Genomic DNA, 26,858 nt, shown 5'->3' with positions numbered 1-26,858 from the left:
TTACCTATCATATTGTGAGAGACTCGTCTTCTGCTCATGTCCTACCCGTACTTCTCCAATTGTGGACAACACGTTCTTGATGAAAGTTACTTTTGCACGCACATTTCCTGTATTAGCTCCTTGTGGTACTGTTGATAATGGCTTTGGTCTTGCGACTGTAAAGCAAGAGGGAAAGCATATCAGCCTTGTGTAACCAAAGTGATGGTTAGCTGTCCATTACATTTCTCCCCCCTAAAAATTACCTTCTCTTAAGACCGATGAAGGCAAATGGTAAGGCTTGGCTCTCTCTACAGCCAGCGTCCTTTGAACTCTAGGAAGGATCTTGCCGTATTGGTCTAATCCAGAATTTCTGGCAACTGCTCTCTCTCTCAAGCGAGGATCACGGTCATTCTGAGGAATGAAAAGCGTAAAGCAAAGCGTTAACTCCTTTCAAGAAGTTCACTGCACAGAACTGTCTGTGCCGTTTCTAATTAGTGACTAAATTTCCTCTACAGACACAGGAAAAACCATCCACTGCACAGAGCAGCAGCAAGTTCCACCCATCAGCACACGCCAATTTCACCCGGTATTTTTAGCAAAGCGGAAGGAAGACTAGAATAACAACAGAACCTACACCTTGGAGGTAAAACAATTCTGGCACCCTGCAGAACCTCATTCTGATGTGCTTGTTGCCACCTGCAATTTCCAAATGGCTTACAAAATAGCAGGCCTTCCCTTGTTTTTCCTGAAACACCAGTGTCCGAGATGACTGAATATACAGGGCAACTGCAAATTACGTTGGACAAAAGGATGCCAATTTTAATACGAGTAAGCAGCAGCTACCTACACACGCCTTCTGGCTGCATGAAAGCTTTCAAATGCAGGCTCTAAAACTTCCCAAACCACCTGATAAGTTTGATTCACTGGAAAACTGTGGTCCCGGAAAAGAGCAAATGCATCACAGATTCATAACAGAAGTCCACATAAGACAAAATTTAGGCTGGCTATTTTGAGAAACGGAAGTTAGAGAAGAATTTCTGCCATGAAAGTGGGAAAATGAAAGCTCTGGAATACATCCGCGTGTGAATAACTGAATGATAAGCTTGGCTGAGGGAAAAGATATCTATTTATTGCTCAGATGCAAACAAAGTATTTTAAGTGGAGTCAACAATGGCCTGTAACATTTGATTTACAACTTCACAGAGTACCTTTGGAGTAGTGAAATAGTTTGTTCAACCTTTAGGTTCAGCTGCGACTTAAGGTGTAGGAACTTATTCCTAGTATTTCAAAGAGTGGAACAAAAAAGAAAGCAGGGGTTTTATTGAGTACTATCAAAAGCGGTTGGTAACACCTAACAGAAACTTGCACACTTGGCAGAACTTCTACGCTTACCGTAAGATTAACCTTCATCGACCGATTCAACTGTAGGGCTGGGATATAGCTGGCACGCTGCAGGTGGTGGACTAAAAGAAATTCATGATTCTGAACACCCGCATTGGTCTGTAAAAACTTCTCCAAACACTCCTATGAGAAATAACACATTTCAAAAATCTATTATGATTCTGCCTCTTCTCTTTTCAAAGGGACGATTAAGATTTTTCTTCTCGTCCACACTTACTTGTTCAGTGTCTGTGAAAGGCAGCTTCAGTAAGTCTTCCATTAGTCCCATCTCCTGACAGATTTCATACATGTGCTTTAGCAGCTCTTCTATATTTGACCTAGTGGTATGTCGCTGCAACAGACCCCAAGCCTCCACCACGCACCTGCAATTAGTTTTTTTGAGATGTGAAGGAATAGTAATAGTATAACCAAAAAGATGCCCCAAAAGTATTGCATTCAAAGTTGAAAGGGAATTTAGGGAATCGTGATTTATATTATTTGTTCTCCACCTTTCACAACATTTGAATGCCAAAATGGTGGCATATCTTCCTTTACCTATTGGACAGCAACACAGTGAGGAAAAGCCGCACTTCACTACTGCTTGACGTGGATGGCTTCATCACCTGTATGTATCTGAGGGCTCGCCTATGCTCTCCTTGGCACATGAGGGACTGAAGAATTCTCCGATGTTGCCATGACACAGTTTTGACTGTAGCTGGATGAAAGAGCAGGGCCAGTGAACTCTGTGGGAGGTAGAGATCGGGTTTATTAAGCTACATACATACATACACGCAGGCAACAAAAATATTCAAAAGCTTCTTAAGTAAGGGTGAATGTGTGTTAAATACGCTTAGATGACTAACTAATGAAACGCTTGATACAGGACATGTAAATAACAACGCTTAAGTATTTGCAGGAAAAAAAATTCAGTTAGCCATACCGAACAAAGCGAGTGCTTTAAAAGGAGTAATTCACACTTTCCTAGGTTAACCAAGTCGCTGTATACAAACACCACTTTTTATAAACACATTACTAAATCATAAGCTACTCTCCCAGACAAACAGATAACATCAACATCGTGACAGGCAAAGAGCAACCTTCAGCATCCAAAAGAACGTGAACTGGGCTGAACAGTCACTTTTGCGGTCTTCTGTCTCAAATCCTGCTGCTATGATCATAGTTTTAATATTTAAAGTACCTAAACCACTGTTTTTGAGAAAGCGCTCGACTGGTCTGCTGAAAACAACCTAAACGGATGGCTTTGAAAGTTCAAATATCAAGCATTCTTAAAGTTGATGTCTTCTTTTTTAATCAAATTCCTGTCAAAGTAATTAAACCAACATTTCAAATCTTAATTTATTGCTGAAGATGTCGTAGCAGTATTACAAAGAAGCTTCTAGTGTTTTATCACCTGTTATTAGCCAAGCACCAAATTTTAAAATCCTTTTCTAGATTATAGCTTTGTACTGCAATGTATGTCTAACTAAGCGGTAACTTACGTACTTCATAATCATTGTGATCGAGAAGCCAAAAACCTTGAATAAGCCTAACAAGACCCCAAGGGATAGCAAAGGCAGTTGGGAAGGAGCCGACTGAAGTTTCCGTTTTCTTCGGAAAGGAATGCATGATATCCAGCAGCAAGTAAATTGTCTGATATCAAGTACCGAATTAAGGCTAATAGATTTCTAAGACCAAAAATTTATCACACCGCATTTAGAAAAACATAATGAAGCAAGACTATAAAAGCGGTAGGAAGCAGAAGAGACTAATGCGTTAGTTTTACCATTTTAAGCTATTATAACCTGAAGATAGTCAGGTCCTAACCACAGAACTGCACTCCGAATAAATAACCCAAAAGAAAGACTCTTTGGTTTCTGTAAGGCATTCAGAAAGGTTAACTTTAGGTATGTAAATACTTCAGTTATAAACTCGGGCTCCCTCTTTAGTCAGTGGAGCTACCTGTCGGACATTCAAAGCATTTGAACATCCAATGCTTAGTTATTAAAGCAAAGAAATGCTACAGTTGGTTTTTTCCAGAGGATATAAAACGATGTAAATTATGGCGTCCTTACAATACAACTTCGCTCTGAATGACTAAAACTGGATTTAAAGCAGTATGTGGATCACCCATCGGTAGTGTCATTTTCTCTTTCCGACATCCGTTCTCAGGGACACGTTCTAAGAAGGCAGCTCTGGGGTACAACAGCTAGCAAACCCCTTGCCCTCTAGGCTCCCCTCTCAGGTTAGGCAACAAACAGCAAAAGCAGTTCTGTCCGTTTCGGCAGCTTAAAAATTAAGTTTCTGCCCAGTGACTTTTCTCTTCTCTCTGCTTATTATTCTGTGTGCCTGCACTTTTAAGAGAACAAAAGCAAGCACTGCTGGAAAACGGATGATTTTGGCAAAAATCAGGTCCTGGTAAACCACCGTTAGAAACCCTTTTGCTCTGAAGCAGCACGTTTTAGCGCATCATGCTAGTAAGTAGCCATTTGCTACGGGTACGGGTGCTTTAAAAAATTAAAACCTGTGTTTAAGCTTTGAGAAAAACTACAGAGGCTTTTTATCTTTAACGTTTCGTAGTAAACCTGCTTTCTCACATCAGAAGAGACTTTGCAACAAAACATTAAAAAAAAACCAACGTAAAAAATCCGCAGTCCAAAGAAATAAAACAATGCTTCTGCCTACGACTTAATTCTAAACTAACTGTTTTCGCTTGCATTGTGTTTGAAGCATAAATTCAAAAGTGTCATTAAACACGTAGGCGACAAACATTTAAGAACATTTATGTGCATATACTGAAGGTGTAGTAAAAACAACTGGAAAGGATACAATTGCATGTTTGTAGCTTTCTTCAATGTTTTCTAGCAAATAGAGATCCAGCAGTGCCTGAAATAAAAAATTAGGTGGTCTTTAAAAACCCCTGTCTTGCATAAATCACTGGCTCTTGGGTGGGGTTGGGGGGGGGGCGTTGTTGTTGTTGTTGTTGTTGTTGTTGTTTTCAGTGAACACCACACTCACATGTAAAGTAGCAGGTGGATATTTCCCAGTTCCTCCTTCATCTCTCCGCCACAACTTCTCAACTTGGTCTCCTAACTGGGAAACCATTCCATCAATCATCAAGCAGTCAGAATCCCATTTTCCTCTGGAACAAAAGGTAGCAAGGGTTTGGACAGAGTAAAACACTAATTCCAGCCTCTCCGTGTAACAAATTTCCTCCAGTCAAAACAAAAAATAAGCCAGTCAAAGAAAGGAACAAACATACAAAGGCGTGATTACGACTCGAAATGCACATGGAAAAAATTTCTGAGTCAGATGGAAGACAGAGGTCCCTTCCAACCCAAACTATTCTATGATTCCATGATTCAACGACCGTTAGGAGACATTCAGCTATTAAAGGAGTTCAAAATAGAACTACAATTACGGATGGCTGAACTTTTAAGAATTACGCTCTTCAAAAGCCCTTCACAGTCTTCTGCCGACTGCGACGCTACCCTTTACTTTCCCGCCGATAAAAAGCAGAAAAAGCACGCTAGAGGCTGTATGCTTCTAAGGAACACATGAGCCTGTAGGTAAGTTACTTGCGACGTAAGCTAAGTCAGAGGAACTTTCAAGTCAATACCTAATCCACTGCAGCTTCCACCTTAACTCACCTGGCAGCATCTTGTTCACAGTGCCATAGCCTAAGCTTGTTTAGGTCTTTATTTAGCTCTCAGTACAACTGCCAAAGAAAAATCTATTATCATCTAATCCAAGGCATATCACCTATATGCCAGCAAGCTAGTCCAGGAAAGAGAGTTTACAGTAGGAAGCGACTTCTAGCCAATAGCCAGTAGAGTGCTAGGTGTGCCAACGACGTGTAACTCTGACTATCTTATTAAATCACACAAAGGTACTTGTGAGTAGGGGATTTAGGCCAATACAATTTTTACCATCCATTACTAGTCAAGAAGAGAGAGGATTTTTTTCCACAACACGCTTTCTTCTGTGCCCAGAACAACTGTTCTGTGAACGCCGTGCTTTGCTGAGCTGGAGATGACTGAGCCTCTCCTAATCACACGATCTTCTTCAGGAGTAACAAATTATACAGATTAGCCAATGAGTTAAGTACGCCACAAAAAACTGATGATACCAGCAAATGGTACTAAGCAGAGGTGTGTGTAAACATTTTAACACAGGAGAGTAAGCTCTGCGTTCAACAGAACACACGCATCACCGCAGTCAAGAGTATTGCCGGCAAAGGCATTAAGCGTGGCAAATACAACCGTCGATACAAAAGCCATTCACTTCCACTTCCGAATTGGCAGTGGAAGCGTTCTAGAGTTTTCCAGTAAGTCCTACCTCGATAAACGCTCAAGTTTCTGCCGATGACCAGTATAGTAGCTCTGAATCAGAGGATAATTGTAGAAAGGTCTAGACAAACGCGTCTCGTCATCTACAGGCAATAAAGTAAAAGCAAGTTAAAGAAGCAATATCACATTTTTAATCTAAAATTTTTGACTAAAAAGACAGACGATCGTACAAGCTAAGCATCAAGAAGCCTCCAACTCTGAAAGCAGCCAGTCCTGTTTCTGCCTTTGCTAAAGGAGACGTAGGACACGAGACTCAATTCCTTCCTGTCTCAAGTGCCATTTCAAGTTTACAGTTGACGCCGCATTCAGAACATGTGGTGTAAGCTGGAGTTCACTATAAGAAAAAACAGTTCTCCGAGGGAATGGTTTTTTCAACGTGTCACGTGAGCATTTGTAAGACAGTTAAGGCTGGCGACAGAATTTATAATCCATCCAAGGAAAGAAGTATTTCCGAGGTGTAGATTTCCCTCAAGCAATAAAGACAAAGTTCAAAACATGCAGGTAATGCTTTTACTGTAAAAACAAGCACTCCAGTATTGGTTGTTCCACAGTTATTTGTTTCAAATCCCAAGTATTTCAAGCTGTGGACACAAGCAACTCCTTGAATAGCAACAGAGGCTTGTTGCTATTTCCAAAACACATCCCGGAAAGAAACCGCTTGCATTACGCTACACTAGGTGCCTGAAAAACCTGTAAAATCTCCGTTTCACCAACGGAACGTCAGCACACGCTGTCGCTGGACCGACACGACGTGTTACGGACAAAACATTTACCAAAGCATGGCTAAGCATGTGTTCGTAGGAATCACTTCCTGGAGAGTCTCCTCGTTACAAACGTGTTACAGTTTATGCTTACCTAAACCCTCTGGAAGGAGGCTGGATCGACAGAACCAGGTGACCACTTGTGCATACAAAGAAATGAGGCTAGTTACCACCTGCTTGTTTGTCAAGTCTGCAAAACCTGAAAAAAGGCATAGAAGATGATTCTTGTGATGCAATTCCTCCCATTTTTACAAAACTCCCTTCATCATACTGAACAGAAAGTATAAAAATAACACGGTAGAAATCTTTGCCTTTGCAGTTTTCACTCTCTGTCACTTCCTCCTTTGAAGAAAAACCCCACACAATCGCCACCAAAACAAAAAGCAACCCCTACAAAGAAGCACATTCACTAAAGGTTAGAGTAACAAAAATAAAGCCTGAACTAATAAATGCACTCACGAACAAGACCTCGGGTTTTCACGTAGCAGAGATTTGTACTACAGCAAAGGGATACGCCTCTTTTTTCTCAACATGCCAAGGACAGTTTATAATATAAAAAGCTACAGAAACCCAAGTAACTTACAAGTTACTCATTTCTGCTTCCTTCATACGTTTCAGTCATTTGCAATACCAGACTTGCATGCAATTACAAATTGCTAGCTAAGAATTAAAGAGAATACTTTTCGGCATTAGCACATTCAGTTGCTGTAATGTCGACCCAGTTGCTTACATCGCTTCTTGCTGAATGTAGCCTCCCCTAGCCACTTGCATGAACTCCACAACAAACTGTTTCCCTGAACTCAGGGCATGTTAAGTGGTCCTCCCAGCTTCTCAGATTTAAGCCCCTTCTCCCAGCTAAATTTGGCTTTGGCTGTCTTCCAACCATCAAAAACAACAAAAGCTCATGCTTCCACAACTGCAACCCAAGCATAATTCCAAACCTTAATAAAACGTGCCAAAGGCTTAGTAATACTCTTACACACCTTTTTCAGTAAGCTCCTGTGCTTCCGTTAGAAAACAGTTTAAGACTGTGCTAAGGTTGCTCAGGAGCAACTGGCAGTGCTGAAGAGACTGTAATGTCTGTGGGTCAATGAAGTTGCAAGAGCCATCAAACAGCGGAACACCTTTTTAAAGAACAAATATTAAAGCGTTAGCCGGCAGAGCAATTTCAGAGTTTCAAAGTACACTTAAAGAACCGCGTGCAATATCCTATACCAGCAGATTACTGAACAAGCTCAGTTAGAAAGAATGGTTTTATGTTTGCAGAATGACTACACTAGGACTCACATGTTTGGTCCAGTTCGTCTTTTGTATAGATCACTTTGTTCCACGTCCACTCAAGAACAAACCGTAAATTAGCAGCAGAACTTGGCTGCTCTTTAAAAAAAGAGAACAAAAAAGAACTGAATCAACAATTTCAAACCAAAAAATACGTAACATCAAAACAACATAAGAAGCGTTACCTTCAGATGTCCAATGCTTAATGCATCCAGTCAGAAGTTCTAAAGAACCTGCCTGGACAGCAGCTGACAATACCGCTTCTAACTGCTCCTCCTAAACGTAACAGACAAACTAAAATGAGCATCTCACATGCTGTCAATACCTGAACCATCAACAGGACGTGTTTGCTTCTAACCGTATACTCATTCAGACGTCACAAAGGCAGTGAGTACACATGCAACTAATTCCACATTCTTTTTCTTAATTCTAGCCACGGGCTGGACTGCTGCTTGGTCTGAGGAACACATTAAACTTTTCCTCTGCCAGTTCAACTTACTGAAGGCTGATTCTAACCTTTATTTGCATGCCTCTGCATTGTAGTCTCAGTTTACTGAGTTCCAACTAACTGTTGTCGGTAACATCCTCTGCTAGACCCACTACGCGTTTTGTGCGTGAAGCTTGCCATCAGGAATGCATGAAGGGGACAGACCAAATACACTCTTTGCGTGGAAACAGTGAAGCTAAGGGCAAGCAGCTTTCTAGACTATGAAGGCGTCAAGCAGTTCTGACGCCCAAAACGTTAAGTTACAGTTTTCTAAAATGACAGGAAAGAAGTGAGACATTTAAAGTCTAATAGGTTTACATTTTAGGCCGTTCCAACACTGTATTACAGCGTAGCGGTAATCCTTTAGAAGGATAATGCACAGGTGTGCACAGACATGCGATGTTAAGTAGCAGCTTATTTCAGCTGGTGTTCTGATACTTCTTTCAGGTGAAACGATCCTTCATAAAATTTTACTTGCTTGCTTGTTTGCTTGTTTGGTTTTTTTAAACACATTCAAAACTATCTTTCCCTTCTAGGTAAAATCATTCCAGTCAAAGCCATTTCTACACATTGGAATACACATGTGATAGTTCCACCTTTGTCTGAAAAGTGGTTGCAGACAAGGAAACACACCAAATGCTACTTACGGTGGCAAACAAAACTCCAAAGCAAGCTTCTTGACCCGAACCCTGAAATTTGTCTTACTGACATGCAAACGAAATCCCTGCTCAAATGCCTAACAAGTCTCTGAACGAGATAGTCCCAGTTCAGCAAAGGTTATTAGAAAAACTTCTTGATTTCCCAAGTTATTTCCAAACTGGAGTTGACGCCAGAACATCTAATCTGAATGCAAGAGTCTACATCAGGCTTGCAAAATAAACAGTCTATGGGCTAGGCCAACTTGCCAAGAAATTTACTTTAGCTACCGCACTGTGCAGAAGCGTTACTTGCCCTAACACGCTTCCACAAATCCGGTGAAGAATCCAGTAGACAGGAAGATGAGGGCAGTGGGAAGACTGCTCTCCCCTCCCCACTAACTGCTCCACTGTGGGATGACTAGCTAGCTGATCCCTTAGCTTAGATCCTGCCTGGGTGAAGACGCTCCATCTCTCACGAAACTCTTTGCATGAGAGAGAGAGGTTGGTGCACTGCAAACGGGAAACCTACGAAAGAGGCGGGTGAAGTCACTATGGTGGGATAAAGCAGGTAGAAGGTAGTGGGTGTCATGAGATAAAGGTGATTAAGGTGTTGCAGCAACAAGAGGGCACTCTAAGAGGAGTAAATTGGGCTACTGTAGCACAAGGCAAAGGCTACAGAGGTGAAGATCTGCTTTGAGAGGATGCAGAAGCGCCTACTGATGAAGGGAAAATGAGCGGAAGCGGTGATGAAAGTCTCAGGTAGAGCTGACCACAGTAATTGTTTACCACAGCCCACTTCCTTGGAAGCAAATGGTCACGTATCGTGCAGCAAGCTGATGTCTGCAATAGCTTGCATCCGAGCGAGACACCCCCTTCGTCAGCTACTGCACTGAACCTCGTGCTTTGAGAAGCTGACGGGGATGAAGGTTGTTCTGAGGGAAGGGTGCTTTCTGCTGCGCATGACCAGCACTGACTGCACGCGTCCTTGTGCGTATCTGGGGCACAGAATGAAGAGAGGGGTCTCTAAAGACTGTTCCCAGTCAACCTCAGTAGTTTGGATCGAAGACTACTACTACTTCTGCTAACTAAAGTCAAGCCCTGCATTTCAGTGCAGCTTGCAAATAACAGGAAAATCAGATCATCATGTCCTGTAGCCTCTACAGCCCCGTCAGACAAGAGGGATGTATTTCCCCCTTGATTCCCTGATACGCACTCACCTGGCTCAAACTGGATGGCTGGGCATCAACTAGCCTTGGAGACAGCAAGCCAGCTACAAGACACCTATTGTAGCTGTCATGAATGGCTTCGCTTATCGAAGGACCAGATTTCTTTAAAAAATTCAAGGTCTGAAACACCAATCAAAAACTACAGGTTAAGACAGCATTATTAGGCAGTCGCTAAGGTTCTGGATAACCACTAAGAGAACTAATACAAACGTTCACTTAAACTGTCAGAAAGCTTGCATCAATAATGTGCTTTAGGTTGGCAATCTGAGCAAGCGTTACTAGGGAGAGTCTTAAAGACGGCAGCCAAACTAACAGTTACAGTTTCTAAACCAAATCCTGTAAAACACAATAGCAGCCCTTGCAATGCTTAAGTATTTTCGAGCTGCTCTGTCACGACACAGGCCTTTCTCTTTCCCTGAACACTGACGCAAAATACATTCTCTACAAGCTAGAACTAACGCACAACTTCAAATCACACTTTGGAAGACCCTTTCTGTGCTTCTTTGTGCAGAAGCTGGTTTATGTTGGAAATATTTGGCGAGCTGAAACTTACTTCAAAATTATTTGTTACAATCCGTGCAGTGGCTCGGAAGTTACAATTTGGCCAAGTTTGGGAGAAAAAACAAATTCATTTCTTCTTAAACAGTTAAGTAATTTCTCATTTTCTCCACTCTGTCCTCCTTTTTCAAGTTAATCAGGGGTCAAAACCCTAAAACTCGGGACTATGCAGGCAGTTCGACTGATGGGTAATAAAGCAGTAACAGCTTTCCCCGACTTCCACAACATTTTTGTTCTTGCCCTACAGCAACGTTCTACTCCTTTCTAGACATTCAATCCCTGATCGTGCTTCAACAGGAGACAATGGTAGTTTTACAGTCCCGAGAGTGGACCTGAAACATGACCGTTTGCATAAAACTGGCAGGATACGATTGCAATTATGCGTGCGGATGGGCAGGATGAGCGTAAAACGGTCTCTGACACCGAAAGCAGTGCCACAGAAAACTTAGAAGAGGTACATCTCTTGACAGTCTCAATAAAGACACAGTAAAAGATCACCTCCTTCTGGAAGCCGGTGCAAGTCATGCGAACGACTCCGGAGTTCAGCAAGCACGTACCATCTGCAGAAACAACGAACGTTTGACAGCACTCCGTACTCTCACAGTTATGTTATGACCAGTTCACATTTTCGAAATAGCCGTATCGGGAAAGATATAACTGAGTACCCATTTTCTTCATCACATCACTTACAAACTTGTTAAAAAAAATTACTGCGTGTAGGAATTTTCTCTCTAGCGCTGCCGAGGTGCTGTGCTTTCAGCTTCAGTTCAAAGTCGTTTCATTTTATAACCATCGCCACTTCACAGGCTACGTTACAAAAGCACCCAAACCCAAAACGCAGCAGACCGTCAGATATGTTTCACAACACTAAATGCTTTCTTAGTACAACGTCATCAGAGTTGGGTTTGTGGGGGGTTGGGGTGTTTTGGCTTGGTTTGGGTTTTGAGTGACAAACAACGAACAAGAGAACCAATAAATGGCATTTGACCTCTGTTTAAGCTTATCGCTATTAAAAGCGGTGAAATACCTACCAAAATTATAGGTGCTTGGATGAAAAAACTGCTCAGGTGGTGGATAAGAAGGAGGAACTCCCCGGCTTAGACTCCGCTCACGTACCAGAATATCCAAAATGAGGTTTGGAGAAGTCACGCTTACCACAGTATCCAGCGACCACAATGCGAAATAGGGGCAATCGTGAAGGAATTCTTCTGGCCTTAAAGAAAACAAGCACATAAGCTGAACGCCCACTTTCAAACGAATTGTTTGTAGGGATATTGAAAACAACTTAACAAAAATCTACCTTAGCGAATCTGGCATTTGAGCATGGTACCAGCGATTAATGTCAAATACACCCAAATAAGTAGATGGTCTTCCCTGACCATGTGTATTCACTTGCCAACTGAAGATTGATACGCTGGTCTCAGGAGACACTACTGTAAAAGACAAGACATGGTTTCTTATTTGTAGAAAAGACGATAAACCTGATAGTTTTAAAACACCGCTTTCTGTTTTGGCTTGATTCTGTTCCATCACTCATGAAACACAGCACTTACTAAGAATAATAAAAAAAAAAAAGTACAGAATAGCAAACAGCTCCGTGATAGCTTTCAGTCATACTGCCCCTTTTTCTTGATCCAATTGTATCAGTTCCAAGCCAAACCAAACACACAGTTACCAGCTAATTAAGTTTTCCATCCATCAAGAGCGGATCAAGACGTTTAGCTAGATGAATAGTTTAGCAAAAAAACTATGCTAGGGACACGTACATTGCTACTTTTAGAAAGCATACCAGTCATTATCGTATACACTTGTATCACTCAGCTGGCATTATTAATTTCCAGATTTGACGCAATTACAAGTCTTAAGAATAGCTCCTTTCCAGCACATTCAGAGGGAAAGAACACAATTAGCACACAAAATACGTAATAAAAACCCCAAAACCAACAAAGAGGAAATTGGAATGAAGTCTTTAACATAAGACGTTCACAATGGTATACTCCGGTTCTCTCAACGAGTGGCATGGTCTGTCTTCTCTGGGGAGAGTGCCTTCTCCAGGTGGAAGCAAAGAATGTGGTATACCATTTGCCCTAACAGAGTAAGGAAGAAGGAGACAGCTTGTTTGGCAAAATGTTTCTCTGTTCTCTGTTGAATTCATCATTACCGTTTAGGGATCCTCACACACTTTACTATGTTTCATTGTGAGCTCCTGTGCCATTTCACTTTTGTTAGCCGCTGAATCTGCCTTTGAAGATATCCATGATTTTCACAATTCAGAAGACAGCTTCATTGCCAGCCTCAACCCACATCCAACAGAAGCTCACGAATGCCTAGAACTTAACTTGAACAGAACCTGAAGAAAAGCTAATTAGAAACCATGCGAAAAATCACAGGTATTTCTCCATGCCTCATACTTGGTAAAAAGGAGACAGAAAGGCATTTTTGTTGTTGTTGTTGTTGTTTTGGGTTTGGGTTTTTTTTTCTTTGGGGGTGGGGGGTGTTGCTTGTTTGTTTTTAACAAGTTTTTAGAAGGCACTCTCCTCAGAAACATGACACAAGTGGAGAAAATCCAAAGGCGTTTTTGTTAGATTTTGACACACGGTTGATAGAGGATGGCATCACAGAAGAGGTGGAAGTTGCCACTTCAGGACTAAATCAAAGACAATAAACAGAAATAGCCTAGAATGATCATGCAAGTGTCTTCCTTCCAACATCAGACATACGTTAAGGCCAGAGAGGGAAGGTGAATAACGCAGTCAAAACAAAAGGCTATGAAAGTTCTCGCTGCAGCAGGCTCAAAGATATGGTCAGAGCATAACTGAATTTGTAAACCCAGAGATGTATGTTGACTTATTGCAAGGTAAGGAAAGACATCGTAAGAGTTTTAACTGTGTATATGGACAAGGAAAGCTGCTGCTTTAAGAACTCGTGTACTCCTAATAGGTGCAGGAACCTATTAGGTTTAGGAGAGGACAAACTGGACAGGCAGATCATAGAACTATACAACGATTCAGGTTGGAAAAGACCCTTAAGATCATCAAGCCCAACCGTAAACCTAACGCTGCCAAGTCCACCACTAAACCATGTCCCTAAGTGCCACGTCTCCACGTCTTTTAAATACCTCCAGGGGTGGTGACTCCACCACTTCCCTGGGCAGCCTGTTCCAATGTTTAACCACTCTTTCAGTAAAGAATTTTTTCCTCATGTCCAATCTAAACCTCCCCTGGCGCAACTTCAGGCCATTTCCTCTCGTCCTATCGCTTGTTACCTGGGAGAAGGGACTGACACCCACCTCGCCACAACCTCCTTTCGGGTAGTTGTAGAGAGCGACAAGGTCTCCCCTCAGCCTCCTTTTCTCCAGGCTAAACAACCCCAGGTCCCTCAGCCGCTCCTCATAAGACTTGTTCTCCAGACCCTTCACCAGCTTCATTGCTCTTCTCTGGACACGCTCCAGCACCTCGACGTCCTCCTTGTAGTGAGGGGCCCAAAACTGAACACAGTATTCGAGGTGCGGCCTCATCAGTGCCGAGTACAGGGGCACGATCACTTCCCTACTCCTGCTGGCCCCACTGTTTCTGATACAAGCATACTGATGCCATTGGCCTTCTTGGCCACCCGGGCACACTGCCGGCTCACATTCAGCCGGCTGTTGACCAACACCCCCAGGTCCTTTTCCACCAGGCAGCTTTCCAGCCACTCTTCCCCAAGCCTCTAGCGTTGCATGGGGTTCTTGTGACCCAAGTGCAGGACCCGGCACTTCGCCTTGCTGACCCTCATGCAGTTGGCCTCGGCCCATCGATCCAGCCTCTCCAGATCCCTCTGCAGAGCCTTCCTACCCTCGAGCAGATCAACACTCCCGCCCAACTTGGTGTCGTCTGCAAACTTACTGAGGGTGCACTCGATCCCCTCATCCAGATCACCGATAATTATTTCAAACAGAAACTGACCGGCCACCAACTGGATGCAGATGCAGACATAGGTTTGCACAGGAAAAAAAACATTCAGGTAACATTCCTAAGCAATGGAGAGGATGATCTTATTGCTCAAAGAAGACAGCTGGAGGAATAAAACGACTGACAAGCATTACACAGATGACCCCACCATACGTCGCTGTAGCGTGTCAGCAAGCATAAAATAAAACCTATTTTGTCCTTTAAAGCAGCCCCACGTAACTTAAGCACCCAATTTGCCTTTTTCAAGAAGCCCAACAAGCTAGTCTATACAGATATTTAAGACTTTCACACTGCGGGTACAGAACAGCGTTCATTGCTTGGATTCTAAAACCGTTTCTTTTAGAATAGCCAAACACGGACATCAGAACAAACCTTCATTAACGCTATCCTCTCTGTCAACGTGGTTGCGAAATTTTTCTACAGTCTGGCAGCTGAGTAATTTGGCATTGCTGGTCTGCCCTCTCAAGGGAAAGACTCCACCCGTGAGATCTAAACTGTACCTTTCATCACAGTATTCCAAACCCTGCAGAAAAAATAAAAGGAGAGAGAAAAGGTCATTTGGGGCTAAAAACATACGTTATACCGAAACATGAAAGAACGTATACCTCTAGTAGAATATGCACAGTACAGCGTGTATTTCCCATGAGCTTATTTCTGATGGCCAATAGAAACGACATCTGACGTGCAAGAGAACTAAGTGTCAAATCGTAACGGGCAAGTTTGGCTGTAAAGGCTTTGCACATTTTCAAAATCTAGCATTTCCCTAACGTTATTCAGTTCTAAACATGTTTTGCAGAATTCCTTGCAACATCAAGGTTCCTTTACAAACCTAAACATATGTCTACAAAGAGATATCTGAAATAGCGTAACACATAAGCACGCAAAGCTCTTTGCTCCGTGTCTTGATTACAGAACTGATGAAGTTAGAGAAGTCATGGCATTACAGCAGCTAAAGCTCTGTCGAGAGGTATTATTATCCGTAGGCACACCACTAGAGCGAAAATGCATCTCTCTCTAGTAGCTATGAGAACTTCTTCCTGGTTAACGATCTTCTTTCAAACCGCGTAAGCTCTTACCAGCTCCTCCTCTAATCTTGCCAGAGACTAATGGGTGAAATATCCCTCAGCTCCTCCACCAAGCACAGCCAACAGCAAAAGCAGAACACAGAGGGGACGTGGGATGCACATGGGCAACGCGTTTAGGATCACAAATTACTACTGAGTCAGCAAACTACTTTGAGATATATACAAACTCCAGCAGGGTTGTGTTGAACCTCCGATACCACCATTTTCTAAGTAAGCATTAACTGAAATACTGTCTTTCCAAATACAGCATACATTCAAACTGTCTACAATGCAACACATGAATTGTGTGTGTTGTGGACAAACAGCAGCTCTACAATTAAAAAAACCCAACAAGCAAACCACCAAACAAAATCAAAAACCAACAAAAAAACACCACCAAACAAAAACCAACCAAAAATCCATCGTACCACATTCGACCCAAGTTTCCCAAACTTTCAGAGCTCTAAAATGAACTGGCACGACACAACACATTCTCATATGATTTGATGTGATACCTCCAATTCACCTAATCTGAGAAGAGACAAGCTTTCTCTCAACCGTTCTAGGAAATGTTACCTATAAATATCGAGACTGGCTTTAAAAAAAACAAAAAATTCTGACATGACTAAAAAGAAAAATGCTAAATTTTGCTCTGAAGCATGCACAGTTCATTCTATTTTATCAAGTACCTTTGGACATAACAGACACGTGCAGAGTAGATAAGAAAAATCTAAACCGCCTCTTTGAAAAACTAGCATGAAGCCCAAGCAAAGAACCTCATTTTTATTGTAGAAGGAATAATCACTAAAGCCAATTTTAATAAAAGTTGTCCTGAACAAGTCCACCATTCGAAAGACCGCTTCATCAGATGAAGTACTAAAACTCCATAAACCTGTTAGAGGTGAATTTTCACTGCTAGAAATTTCAACTTTTATTCACATAGAAATGTTGGGGGGGAGCCAGTCCCCCCCAGAGTTGGGGCGGAGGGGAAGGGGGAAATAATATCAAACAAGTCCTGCCTAAGACAGCTTCTAAAGCAAACCAGTATAGTTTACATTTTCCACGCTGGGGCAAGCAAATCTCAGTTAAGGAACCCCACTGTATGGAAGATGTTCAGTAACGACTTTACTGACCAGTAAAATACGAAGACACTTCGCAAATGAGGTGCACTGGTCAGACTCTGATACGAAAGTAGGGGCTGTACACTCTGTCCATCCGCAAGCATTGTGTAGGACAAAGGTAAAGATGTGCTCCGTGACCATGACTGGATGCACGAGATTTAGCAGCTGCCGAGGTGGTATAAAAAAGATCTTTGAAAGCACAACTTAAACACACCCTTAGGTTGATTTCTTGAGCACAGACTTAAACCAGCCTTGAAGGCAATGGAGACAGAAGTTTGAGGCTCATTTACAAAAAGACAGTGCCACATGTTCCAAAAGTCCTATTTGTGACCTTTTACCACGACACAAAGTCAAAGATGCGCTGCTTCATAGCCTCAAGTCTGATTCCTGGAAAGTAAAGCACTGCTGTAGTAGAAAAGTCTTTCAAGCTCCCATGAACTCTATTCAATGAACGAGGGTCAACAGTAGTCCTCCTTGTTTACTCAGACTTGGCCTGGCAATTGGGAACACCTCTTAAATTTTCTGCCACGGAAGACAGACAAGAAACTTGACTCAGCCAGTCATGCAGGCAGACAGCCACGTAGTACTGAGCAATCTGTGACTACAAGCAAGTATTCTGAGACCAAAAGTGTCCGCTGTGGAGCACAGATCCTGTCCTAATGCATCTTTTGGGGGTTTGGGGGGGCTGGGAGTTAGTTTTGGGGGTTTTTGGCAGTAGCTGTTATCAGGTCTTGGTATGAAGCTACATGTGTAAGTGGCTCATCCGGAAGCGAGCTGAAGAGCCCGTCTTTTTGCCCCAGAGGGTCCAGCTGTTTAGTTCTCTCTTCAACTACCTCGTAAGATTGGTTCCTGTTTCAGTCTTCCACAACACTCATCACAGGGAAGCAGAAACAGCAGGGGAGTGAAATATCTCAAATCCAGAGACTGGTGCCTGACACCTCTTATAAGCCTGTGAATGCATTACTGGTTGCATAGTCTGTAGAGGGTTAAAAGCCTCACATTAACTACACCACAGCTTTCTCAGGTCACAAACACAACAACAACAACAACAGTATTTAATCACTTTGTGTGCTTTTTTAAAAGAGTGGCAACGGGAATTTCTAGGAGACGCATGTTTAGAAGCTGCTTTTAAACATTTCAGCCTTCTGAGGTGGAAGCTGACACTCGTCACGTCTTACTCAGGAAAATAAGATGACCAAGAATTGCTGCATAGTAAAAGGTCCCACACTTTAACATTAAAGTGTTGAGACAGAACAAAGCAGCCACGAGAGAAACGGCTATAGACCAATGGGGTTTTTTCCAAAGAAGCACACAGTACAAGGTACGGTCTTTGCCGCTGCTAAGGCTGTAGCTACAAGTAACTTTAAAAGAGGATAGCCCCGTCTTCTCTTCCTACGTGCCATTAATTTGGTGTTTAAATGAAGAATAATTTTATTTGTAAAAGCTGCTTCCTCTTCAGGAATTGAATTCAGTTGGGCTCTTTGCAGGTGAATCCAGTTGGAACACTCAACACTGCAGTATGAAATTGTACGACTTGTTTTCAAAACCTATGGACAAAGGCCATGCCCAAGAAGACTCAGCAAGAGATTACTTCCTTTTCATTCATCTGTGAATTTTGATGGTAAATATTACCCCTGCCAGCTTAACTGATACTCACTTCGAGAAAATTTAGTACTAGTTTCATCCTTCCACACACATGCACGTCTTACCTCGTACATGACTTGTCCTGATGCCAAGCGTTTTCTGTCACCAAATGCTAACTGCAACAGATGTAAACTCACAACATCACCTTCACTGAAAAAGGTATAAATTATGACATTTGATTACAAAGCTGCTTTATAGTCCTCATTACCATTTTATTAGATCGAGACTGAAGTTTTCCTAATAGCATGCTCTTGCTGAAAAGAAAAACAGCACTTCCCAAAACATGGCAGTCGGTCACATTTGGACGCTAAAACATAGAGGAGGAAATTTTGACACTAACAGCTTCAGGGGCAAATGCTAACCATACAGTTTGAAAGCTTTTAGATGTTGTATGGACTAAACCTTGTTGGAAAGAGCTCTGCACAGTGAAGAGTTCTCGATCAAAGCTGCTTTAAGGTCAAACCTAAAAAGATTGCCACGCTGTGAACAGCTGAGCTGATGAAATAGCTTGCTGATGCTGAAGGAGGGAGATCTTTCTCCCCTTCCCTTACCACCAAAGTCCCAGTCCCTCTCTTGCATACGCTGCACCCTTCCACACGCTCATGTGATTCATCAGCCCAGCAGGAAACCATTGACTTTTCTGCTGAACAGCGATCGTGCTCTGCCACGTGAGCTGAACTGGCTCATGAAGGCTCCAAAGACTGCTAAAGTTGGCACAAGGTAATCGGCAATACCCTCACCTCCCTCCTTTAGGGGCAGGTTGGCAGGCTGTCACATTGGCACGTCTAGTGTGTCTAGATCTGCAGCCTCAACTACTTTTAATGGTATTTTAATACCACGGTACGAACAGCAAACAAATCGTGAAGCAGTCATCAAGAAACAAGAAGTCATTTAAGAAGGCAAGCACAAAACTACAGCCACTGTTGCTTTGCCTTCTGTCAGAAGGTAGGAACTAGGAGGTCCCTCTTCACGTCTGTTAAATCCTGTAAAAAACGGCATCGTAGGCTTAACACCTTCCGTACCCGAGAGAATCTCCTGCACAGCTAAATAAACAAAACAAATACACATGTATTAACTGTATGGGAACAAGTATATATAAAAAAGAAGAATTCAGTGGCTTATACAAAGTTTTTATTCACCTTTCTTGCGTAGACTGGACAGCCCACAAGTAGCAACAATTGCGAGGATCATTCTCAGGCTCTTGAAAAGTAACAGCATAGACAGGAATCCGTCCTCCTTCAAGCTGAGAGTGGTGCCTACGGGTTTAAAAAAGAAAAAGAAAAAAGGTGAGCCTACTGGCCCTAACTGTTTGTAGACGGGTAGAAGCATCTTCTGAGAAAAGAGCACCTTACATGCTTATCCTCAAAGTACAGAAGGTCATACTTGCATCTCAAACAAGTGAGTCAAGGAAGCGAGAGGTGAGGAAATTACTGACCGTCAAATGCAATAACCTGGGCTTATGCCCTCCTCTGCCGGAGGAGGAGGAGGAGAAACATAAACGATCACTTCAGCTGCCAGGCAAAAGATTGTCCAAACTGTTGTAGCCTACTCCAATATCGAACTTAAAATGCAGCATATCTTCTGTGCACAAAGTTAAACCAGCGCCAAACAGAAGTAGTTTCTCGTTGCTTTACTTGGACTATGTAAAGCATTTTTCTTCCAGACTTCTGAACCTTATTTGTACCTTCACAATCTATTCTTGCCACCTAATTACTGCTCCACTCTCTCTCTTTATGCATCCAATAGTTTCTGGAGAGTCACTGCAGATTTGCTCAAGTGAATCCCTATCTCAATTTGGTCAAATATTTCAAGTGAGATTGCTCTTTGGCAGATTTAAAATCGTCTCTTAGTTTTTCTGCTGCTTACAAATTCACATGTCCCTTGTGCTCATCTCCAAGTGTCCCAAGCAAACTTTCATTCACATGCATCGTTGCCTGAAACGTAGGAAAGAATATATTTTCCGGCACACATCAGCTATTGATTTTTCATGTCTCACTAGTTTCATCCTGGACACTTTAGAGAATATTGTCACCAAAATCACGTTATTGGCATACTTAAGCCTTCCAATGTATGCCCTAATTGCAGGAACTGGTCCTGAAAAATAGTTTTTAAAACCGGTTTCATCGAAATACGCACATTGCCTGCTTTCACTGAATACCACGGGTAGAACAAACGGTCTCATACAAATCAGCTCTGTCACATCCTCGCTGCTTGACACAACCCAAAGCAGCATGCTTTCCACAATTCCTCAATCCACAGGCACACTAAGGAAAACAGTCCTAGTCCACTGGGGAGAAGGCGGTCCACTTAATCCATGTGTGACTTAATAGTTGTTCCACAAGAGGATTTCTAAACATTCCAAGATTATACTCAAAATTCCAGTCCCTGAAAAAGTTCTCTTGACATTAACATGCTTCCTTAGGCAAAAAATTGAGACGCCGGCACCTCCAGGCATGGCCAAGTGTAAAGGCCTACTTACTCCCTCTCCAAAGTTTTCATATCCCATAGTGACAGGTAGCCGTCCGAAAAACCCACAACGAGCTGATTGCTTCTGCTTATGTAGCATAGGGTTGATATCGCTGTTCCTGAAGGATTTTGTAATTGAAAACAGAGATGTCTCCCTTCTCTGGTCACCGTTTCTCTTCTTTGTGGAACTTCAGCAGGAATTCTGGTGACAACTTCTAGACCTACACACACAAAACCACGCAATAAATGAACGTGTTATGCCATTTAGGTTGCATTTTAAACGTGATAACACGCATAAATTTATGCAACACTTTTTTTCCTATCTCCATTTTGTATGTATTCAAAGACCATAAGAACTCTCCGACTGGACAGGTATTCTCACTCGTCTTTCAAAACCAGGTAAAAGTGTAACCTTCACAGGCAAATTCTTCTTGGACTCTGTAAGTCAGGACTTTGGGCCTCATGACGAAGCTCTCTGAAGTGGCATCAGCTCCTGAAGCCACTGTTGTAATGGCCAAAACAGCGTATGCAAGCTGAATACACAAATTAGAGATCTCATTCACCCGAATGCATGACTTTTGGTAAGTCGGATTTATTTCAAAAAACAAGACTAAAATTTGCCCCGAGCCAATTAACAGAAGCAGAAGAACATTCCCAAGAAATAGGGCACCTCTGACACAACTTCCTATCAGGCAGCTGCACGGACTCAGACGGTAAAATTCCCACACCTCACTGGCAAGAATCAGAGTGACACAGGGATCTTGGTGGCAGGGGGGCATTTCCAGCATTAGAAGGAGTATTAAGCCACTCCCATTTTTAGTCAGTTCAGGACTGTAAGGTGTCAAACCGCCACCTGCAATCAGGGGTCATAAATGTCTGCACACTCGTATCTTCAAGGTGGGGGGCATATTGTTTATTTACAAGGCACAAGTTTTCTTACTTCTAAATTCAAGTTGAAAAACTGCAAGCTTACCCGATGCTTCTGTTTCATTCTGACTGCAAGCTAAATCATCCAAACAAAGGTCAACCAGAAGTAGGTGACCAACATCTGTAGCCACTGCTGCCACTCCAAAGAGCCATCGCAGACTCTGATGTAGGTGCTGAGTGCTCACACTGGGTCCTCCGTGATTAGTTATGGGTTCTATAGCAGTTACCTACAGGAAAACTACAAGTTACTGTTTAAGCTGCTTGACAAGCCAAAGAGAAATCACTCAAGAGTGGAGCCAGAATTAGCACATCGGAAACAAGAAAGTACATACAGGATCATAAGACATAAAAACAAAGCATTGTTCCCAATTGTATCAAGGCGGGGGCGGGGGCGGGAGGGAAGCCCTGCACAAAAATCTGTTACTGCCTTCCATTTACTAGATTTCCTACAGTTATTTAACTGAACTAACTTCAACTTCAATGGTGCATTCTAGTATTACAGCTTACCAATTTCCATTTCCTACCTAGAAACAATTAGCTCTAAGAAACTTAGAAAACCAGTTATATGCCAGAAACTTTACCATATTTAAGGGACTTAAGTTTAAGAAAGACAAAACTACATCTAGTTCTCCCACTGCTCACAGCCCACCAGCACTGTGATGCAGTCTATGCCTTCTTTGCCAAACAGGTATTAGGATGCGTGGTGGCGGTAAGTCAGGCGGGACAGCGGCCAAGTCGCACGGTAGACACACCACTTCCACGGGGACGAAACATTTTCAGAAAGTGTTGAAGGGACACGCTGCCCTAGTGAAATTTACACTCGTCCTCATTTAGAAGAAAAATAACCACCAGAGAAAGTAAAAAAGGTTTTAAATGCGCACCAGCACTTTTATGAATGTGAACAAAAATTTAAAAAGCCAGCCTAAAACAACCTGTGTCCTGTCTATGCTGATCTAACTAATCTAATAGGAAAAAGATAGGAAGCAAAATGAAAGCAACAGACCAAACGTGCTTGGAATCAAGAGCATTCAGGGCAGAAGAGCAGAAATTCAGGTAAGCTTTGGCTTTATTCCAATATTCATAACCTTTACCACACAACAGCCAACTTCCCCCCCCCACCCCCAAGGCTTCTTCATATTTTCTCCTGAACCATCTTTTTGTGGTGTAGACAAACTCCCCAACACAAGTGATAGTTATAACCACGTTCTATTCCAAATCACTGCTGCAGACACAGATCCAATATGTGACGTGATCCTTCTTAACCTTTCCTTTTCCTATTCCCAGCTTACTTAGATTTAAGAAAGAAAACCTAACAAAGCTATGTCATTTTTCACAGCCACAATTTACTTACTGATTATAGGCTTATGTCAGCACACAGCTTGCCTCTCCGTCTGAAACGCCCAGATTTACCCAGATGATAGGCAAACTAACACAGAGGAGCACCAACCCGGCTCCTATCTTCAGAAATTACCACCGTACAAATGCTTACTACTGGTAACCGCACTGTAGCATTACAAACAAACAAAACTCCACCTGTATGCTAGCAAGTCAAACCAAATCACGTTAGGGAAAGCTGAGTAATAAGTAAGTATTTATTTGTTGCCGATGCTGAGAGGATAAAGATGGAGTGAATCTTGATGTTCTATTAACTTACGCTGGTTCTTGTTTACATGAAGATAATGAGACTAGGGGACATTACATCATTGGAGTTTACGGGTTATAGAAGACAGAAAAAATTAGTAACGTCACACCAGTGTATCCCACCTACACAAACACAGTCGTCAATAAGCAGAGATTCAAGGACTGCAGACTGAAAGTCGATCTTTCAACAGTCTGTCGGATAACTCTCTAAAGGCTCTTTTTTCCTACCCGAACTCAACAGAAAAATGTGTTCTGCTCTCAAGTCACCTGCTTGCTAGCCTGAGATTCATGGGAATGTGTCTAAGTCACGCACAGCTCAGCTACGGAGGTTTGAGATATTTTAAAGAAAGACGGTATTTCTGACAGAAATTAACCGTTTAGGAAAAGTATGTTACAGGCTCTTTAAAGAGTGGGGTCTTCCTCTTTTCACTCTGGCCCAAAAAAGGTATCTTTCAATGCCTTTTTGTGGAAGGGGAGAATTAGGTAACTACGTGCTCTACCACAAAACCAGAAAACTTCTTTTACGATCAGTAAGCTCAAAAGACAATGGTGCCGTTAAGGCCGAGATTTTACATCAAGGCTCTCTTGACTGGATCCTCTGAAGTGGCAGTATGTTAGTGCAATATAGAAAAAATACCTCCTACAAAGAGACGCTCCAAAGCTTTTCCCGAAACAGGATTATGCAGCGCCTAACAACATAAAGGCTTCGTTTCTCCAATTAAAAAGGACGTACCCTTCCTGGAAGAACAACTGCTTTAGCCACTCTTGATATTCCAAGGTCGTACAGACAGAGAACACTTCCCTCTGCTTCTTCCAACCCAACCAGCAGTCCAGTTCTCTTCTGCCAGGAAAACTCCTTTACCACACGAACAGTGGGAGGCTGTTCATTTACTCCACTGAAACGATATGCAGAGCGCCGCTCTCCTGTCACAGAGTTCACTACCTCGAGTTGAGGACCACGCGCCAGCCATGCTAGGCCATTTCTCCCTGTAAGAGAAAAGAAAGCTGACTAAAGCAAATTTCCAACAGAAGATGGAAACAACTGAAAAAATCACAGTCACCGCCCCTTCCCTTCAATAAAAGTACCTAACAGAGGAAGACCGACTTACCTAATTCTGGTCCATTATTTAAAATCACCCATTGAAATCCTCAAGCAATACATCTTAAAATTAACAACCTTATTACTTTGCATCTCTACTTGTCATTCCTGCACTGAAGAACTGTGGTGGTTTGGGATAAAGATTACAATACCTTGATCTATACTCTTATACCGTTATACTCTTATACTCTTATACCGTTTTCGGCTTGTTTTTGCTGGAAATCCTCTCAATCCCTACGGGAATACAAGCATATTTCAAAGCATACTTCAGATATAACCAATCTAAGCCAATTCATTTCTAGTGTATTAATTTTACTTGACACATGCCGACTTTGGGCAGGGATTTGGACTTCAACAGGAAATTATCTTAAAATGGGCACCGTGTTAGTAAATTTAAACTCTTACACGTGCTGATTACAGAAAGAAATTAACACATTTTGTTCCACTGACCTACTTCAAACTCAAAGGAAGTATTAACTCGATCACTGCCCTTACAGTCAGGCAGAGAGACTCTACCTGGTCTCAACAGAAGCCTAGACATCCCGGTAGGCACCCAGCTCTACTTTCAGGTCACCCAGAAAGTCAACTCCCTAACCTGCTTAGCCACCTTCAGCAACTCTCACTGGGTACTCATCTGCATCCTGTCAAATACTTTGGAAATACGGCTGCAGCGCTTAACAGTGCTATCCTCTTCCTTCTGTTTTTAGTCAGACTCAAAAGGAAAAACCAGGGGGGGTTGCCTCTGTAACACTGTAGAAGAACTATTCCTGCGTGCGATGGCATGACGGTCACAGAGCTTGAGCTGGTGCAAATAAATAGGGCCCAAAGCAACGCTTTTACCTTTTTGAAAACTGCCTTTTGTTTCTTTAGAAATTGAGGAGGGCTCACTGACTCAGCATGTTTAAGTAAACTATTTTCATAGCACAAGATTGGTGCGGGTGGTTGTAATGTCAAAGTTCAACTCTACTAACATTTTAATATTAGCATTTTTAATAGTTAAAACATCCTTTTTGTTCTCTCGATACCTGATGCATCTTAACAGCACCACCCGGACACAGCTGATACTATGACCCTATGCTTCAGGTAACCTCCGGGCAATAACAACTTCATACCAAGACCGAAGTTAAAGGAAAATGCTCACCTCCAGAAAACTTCCCGCGCAGCACAGAGTCGAGGCTTATCTCATCTTCCCCAAGTGCCTGAATAGTCCCCTCTGGAAACCGCAGCAGACTGCTCGTTACCTGAGCCGTTAGGTCTCGCATTCTTCACTGTAAATAAGGAAACAAATGCAAAAATAGACTCCTGCCAGCCACAACTATTTCTGAGATTGACAGACGTTCCATCAGTCTGCAGTGAATAATCTCCTATCCATCTCCTGTAGCTCTTTTCCTTAAAAAAGTGGCACTCAGGACGGTTTTTGATCTCACAGCAGAGCAAAAGGAGAATCCTTGGCTTTTCTGATGCCTATGAGATCACCAACAAGAAGTGATGCAGAGGTATCGACAAGACAAATAACAGGGGAAAATAACCCCAATAGACTGGGTTCAAGTCGACTCACATAGGTTAGTAAGAGGCGATCTGAGAAAAACCGTATTTTAAAAAGCTTCTCGGCAACAGGTATAAGTCTCCATTTGTGCTTTCCCTTGATTTTATACTTCATTATTTATTGTCAATTGTCTTCTAGCAGATTTCACGCATCATTTACGTCTTGTCCGCTTTTTGCGTGTTTATTTTGCACATTAAGGAATACCGAGTTCTTAACTACCTGCATTCTCAAATTCTTCCAGAAAATGTACTCTTGAGATGTTCACGTTACAAGCGATACAGACTTTCACAGCTCATCAAGCAGAGAGTAGTTTTCCACACACTTATGACGTAAACACCACACAAGCACTTTAAAACACTGATTTTCTTCTATACTTAAACCCTCCTATTCCTTACTCCAGTCCTTTCCTTCCTATTGCCTGTCCTTATCACATCTCTGCAGTCTTCTGCAAAAATTTCTAGGCCTTTCAGCCAGTTTCCACACTTCTGTAGGTGCTCCACAAAGAGGTCACCTTTCAGCATGTCAAGAGAGATGCTTTTTGTGGAAAAACTTAAAAGCTGAAGTGATTTGCAAGACTAAAGAGGTGGCTAAATAAGAGATATTCCATACGCATGGAAATACAAACCACTTTAAGTAGCAGTGTTTTGCAAGTTCTGTGGGTTATTGAAAAAGCCTCTGGAAGACAAGACAGATTTAGTTATCTTGTTCAAACAGCACCGCTTTCGTCATGAAGCCTCAAAAGGAAGA

General features: G+C 42.3%; 1 protein-coding gene across 1 annotated transcript; it reads right to left on the bottom strand.

The window, feature by feature from the left end:
• Positions 1 to 25,844, bottom strand: LOC143173545 (protein ELYS-like). The gene is made up of 24 exons (XM_076363789.1): positions 25,707 to 25,844; positions 24,200 to 24,453; positions 21,872 to 22,052; positions 20,912 to 21,119; positions 19,572 to 19,688; positions 18,498 to 18,582; positions 14,976 to 15,126; positions 11,954 to 12,086; positions 11,685 to 11,866; positions 11,152 to 11,213; positions 10,087 to 10,215; positions 7,930 to 8,020; positions 7,754 to 7,843; positions 7,450 to 7,590; positions 6,561 to 6,665; positions 5,695 to 5,788; positions 4,375 to 4,498; positions 4,186 to 4,242; positions 2,863 to 3,009; positions 1,915 to 2,102; positions 1,598 to 1,742; positions 1,372 to 1,503; positions 243 to 390; positions 1 to 155 (listed from the first exon to the last, which is right to left on the bottom strand). Exons 1-24 carry the CDS (start codon positions 25,825 to 25,827, stop codon positions 1 to 3), a joined length of 3,240 nt encoding a protein of 1,079 aa, XP_076219904.1. The 5' UTR covers positions 25,828 to 25,844.
• Positions 25,845 to 26,858: the final 1,014 nt, after the last annotated feature.

Source organism: Aptenodytes patagonicus, unplaced genomic scaffold (assembly GCF_965638725.1).
Source record: "Aptenodytes patagonicus unplaced genomic scaffold, bAptPat1.pri.cur scaffold_116, whole genome shotgun sequence".
Lineage (NCBI taxonomy): Eukaryota > Metazoa > Chordata > Aves > Sphenisciformes > Spheniscidae > Aptenodytes > Aptenodytes patagonicus.
The sequence above is the reverse complement of the archived record's forward strand: the minus strand, read 5'-3'. Positions and strand labels throughout refer to the sequence as shown.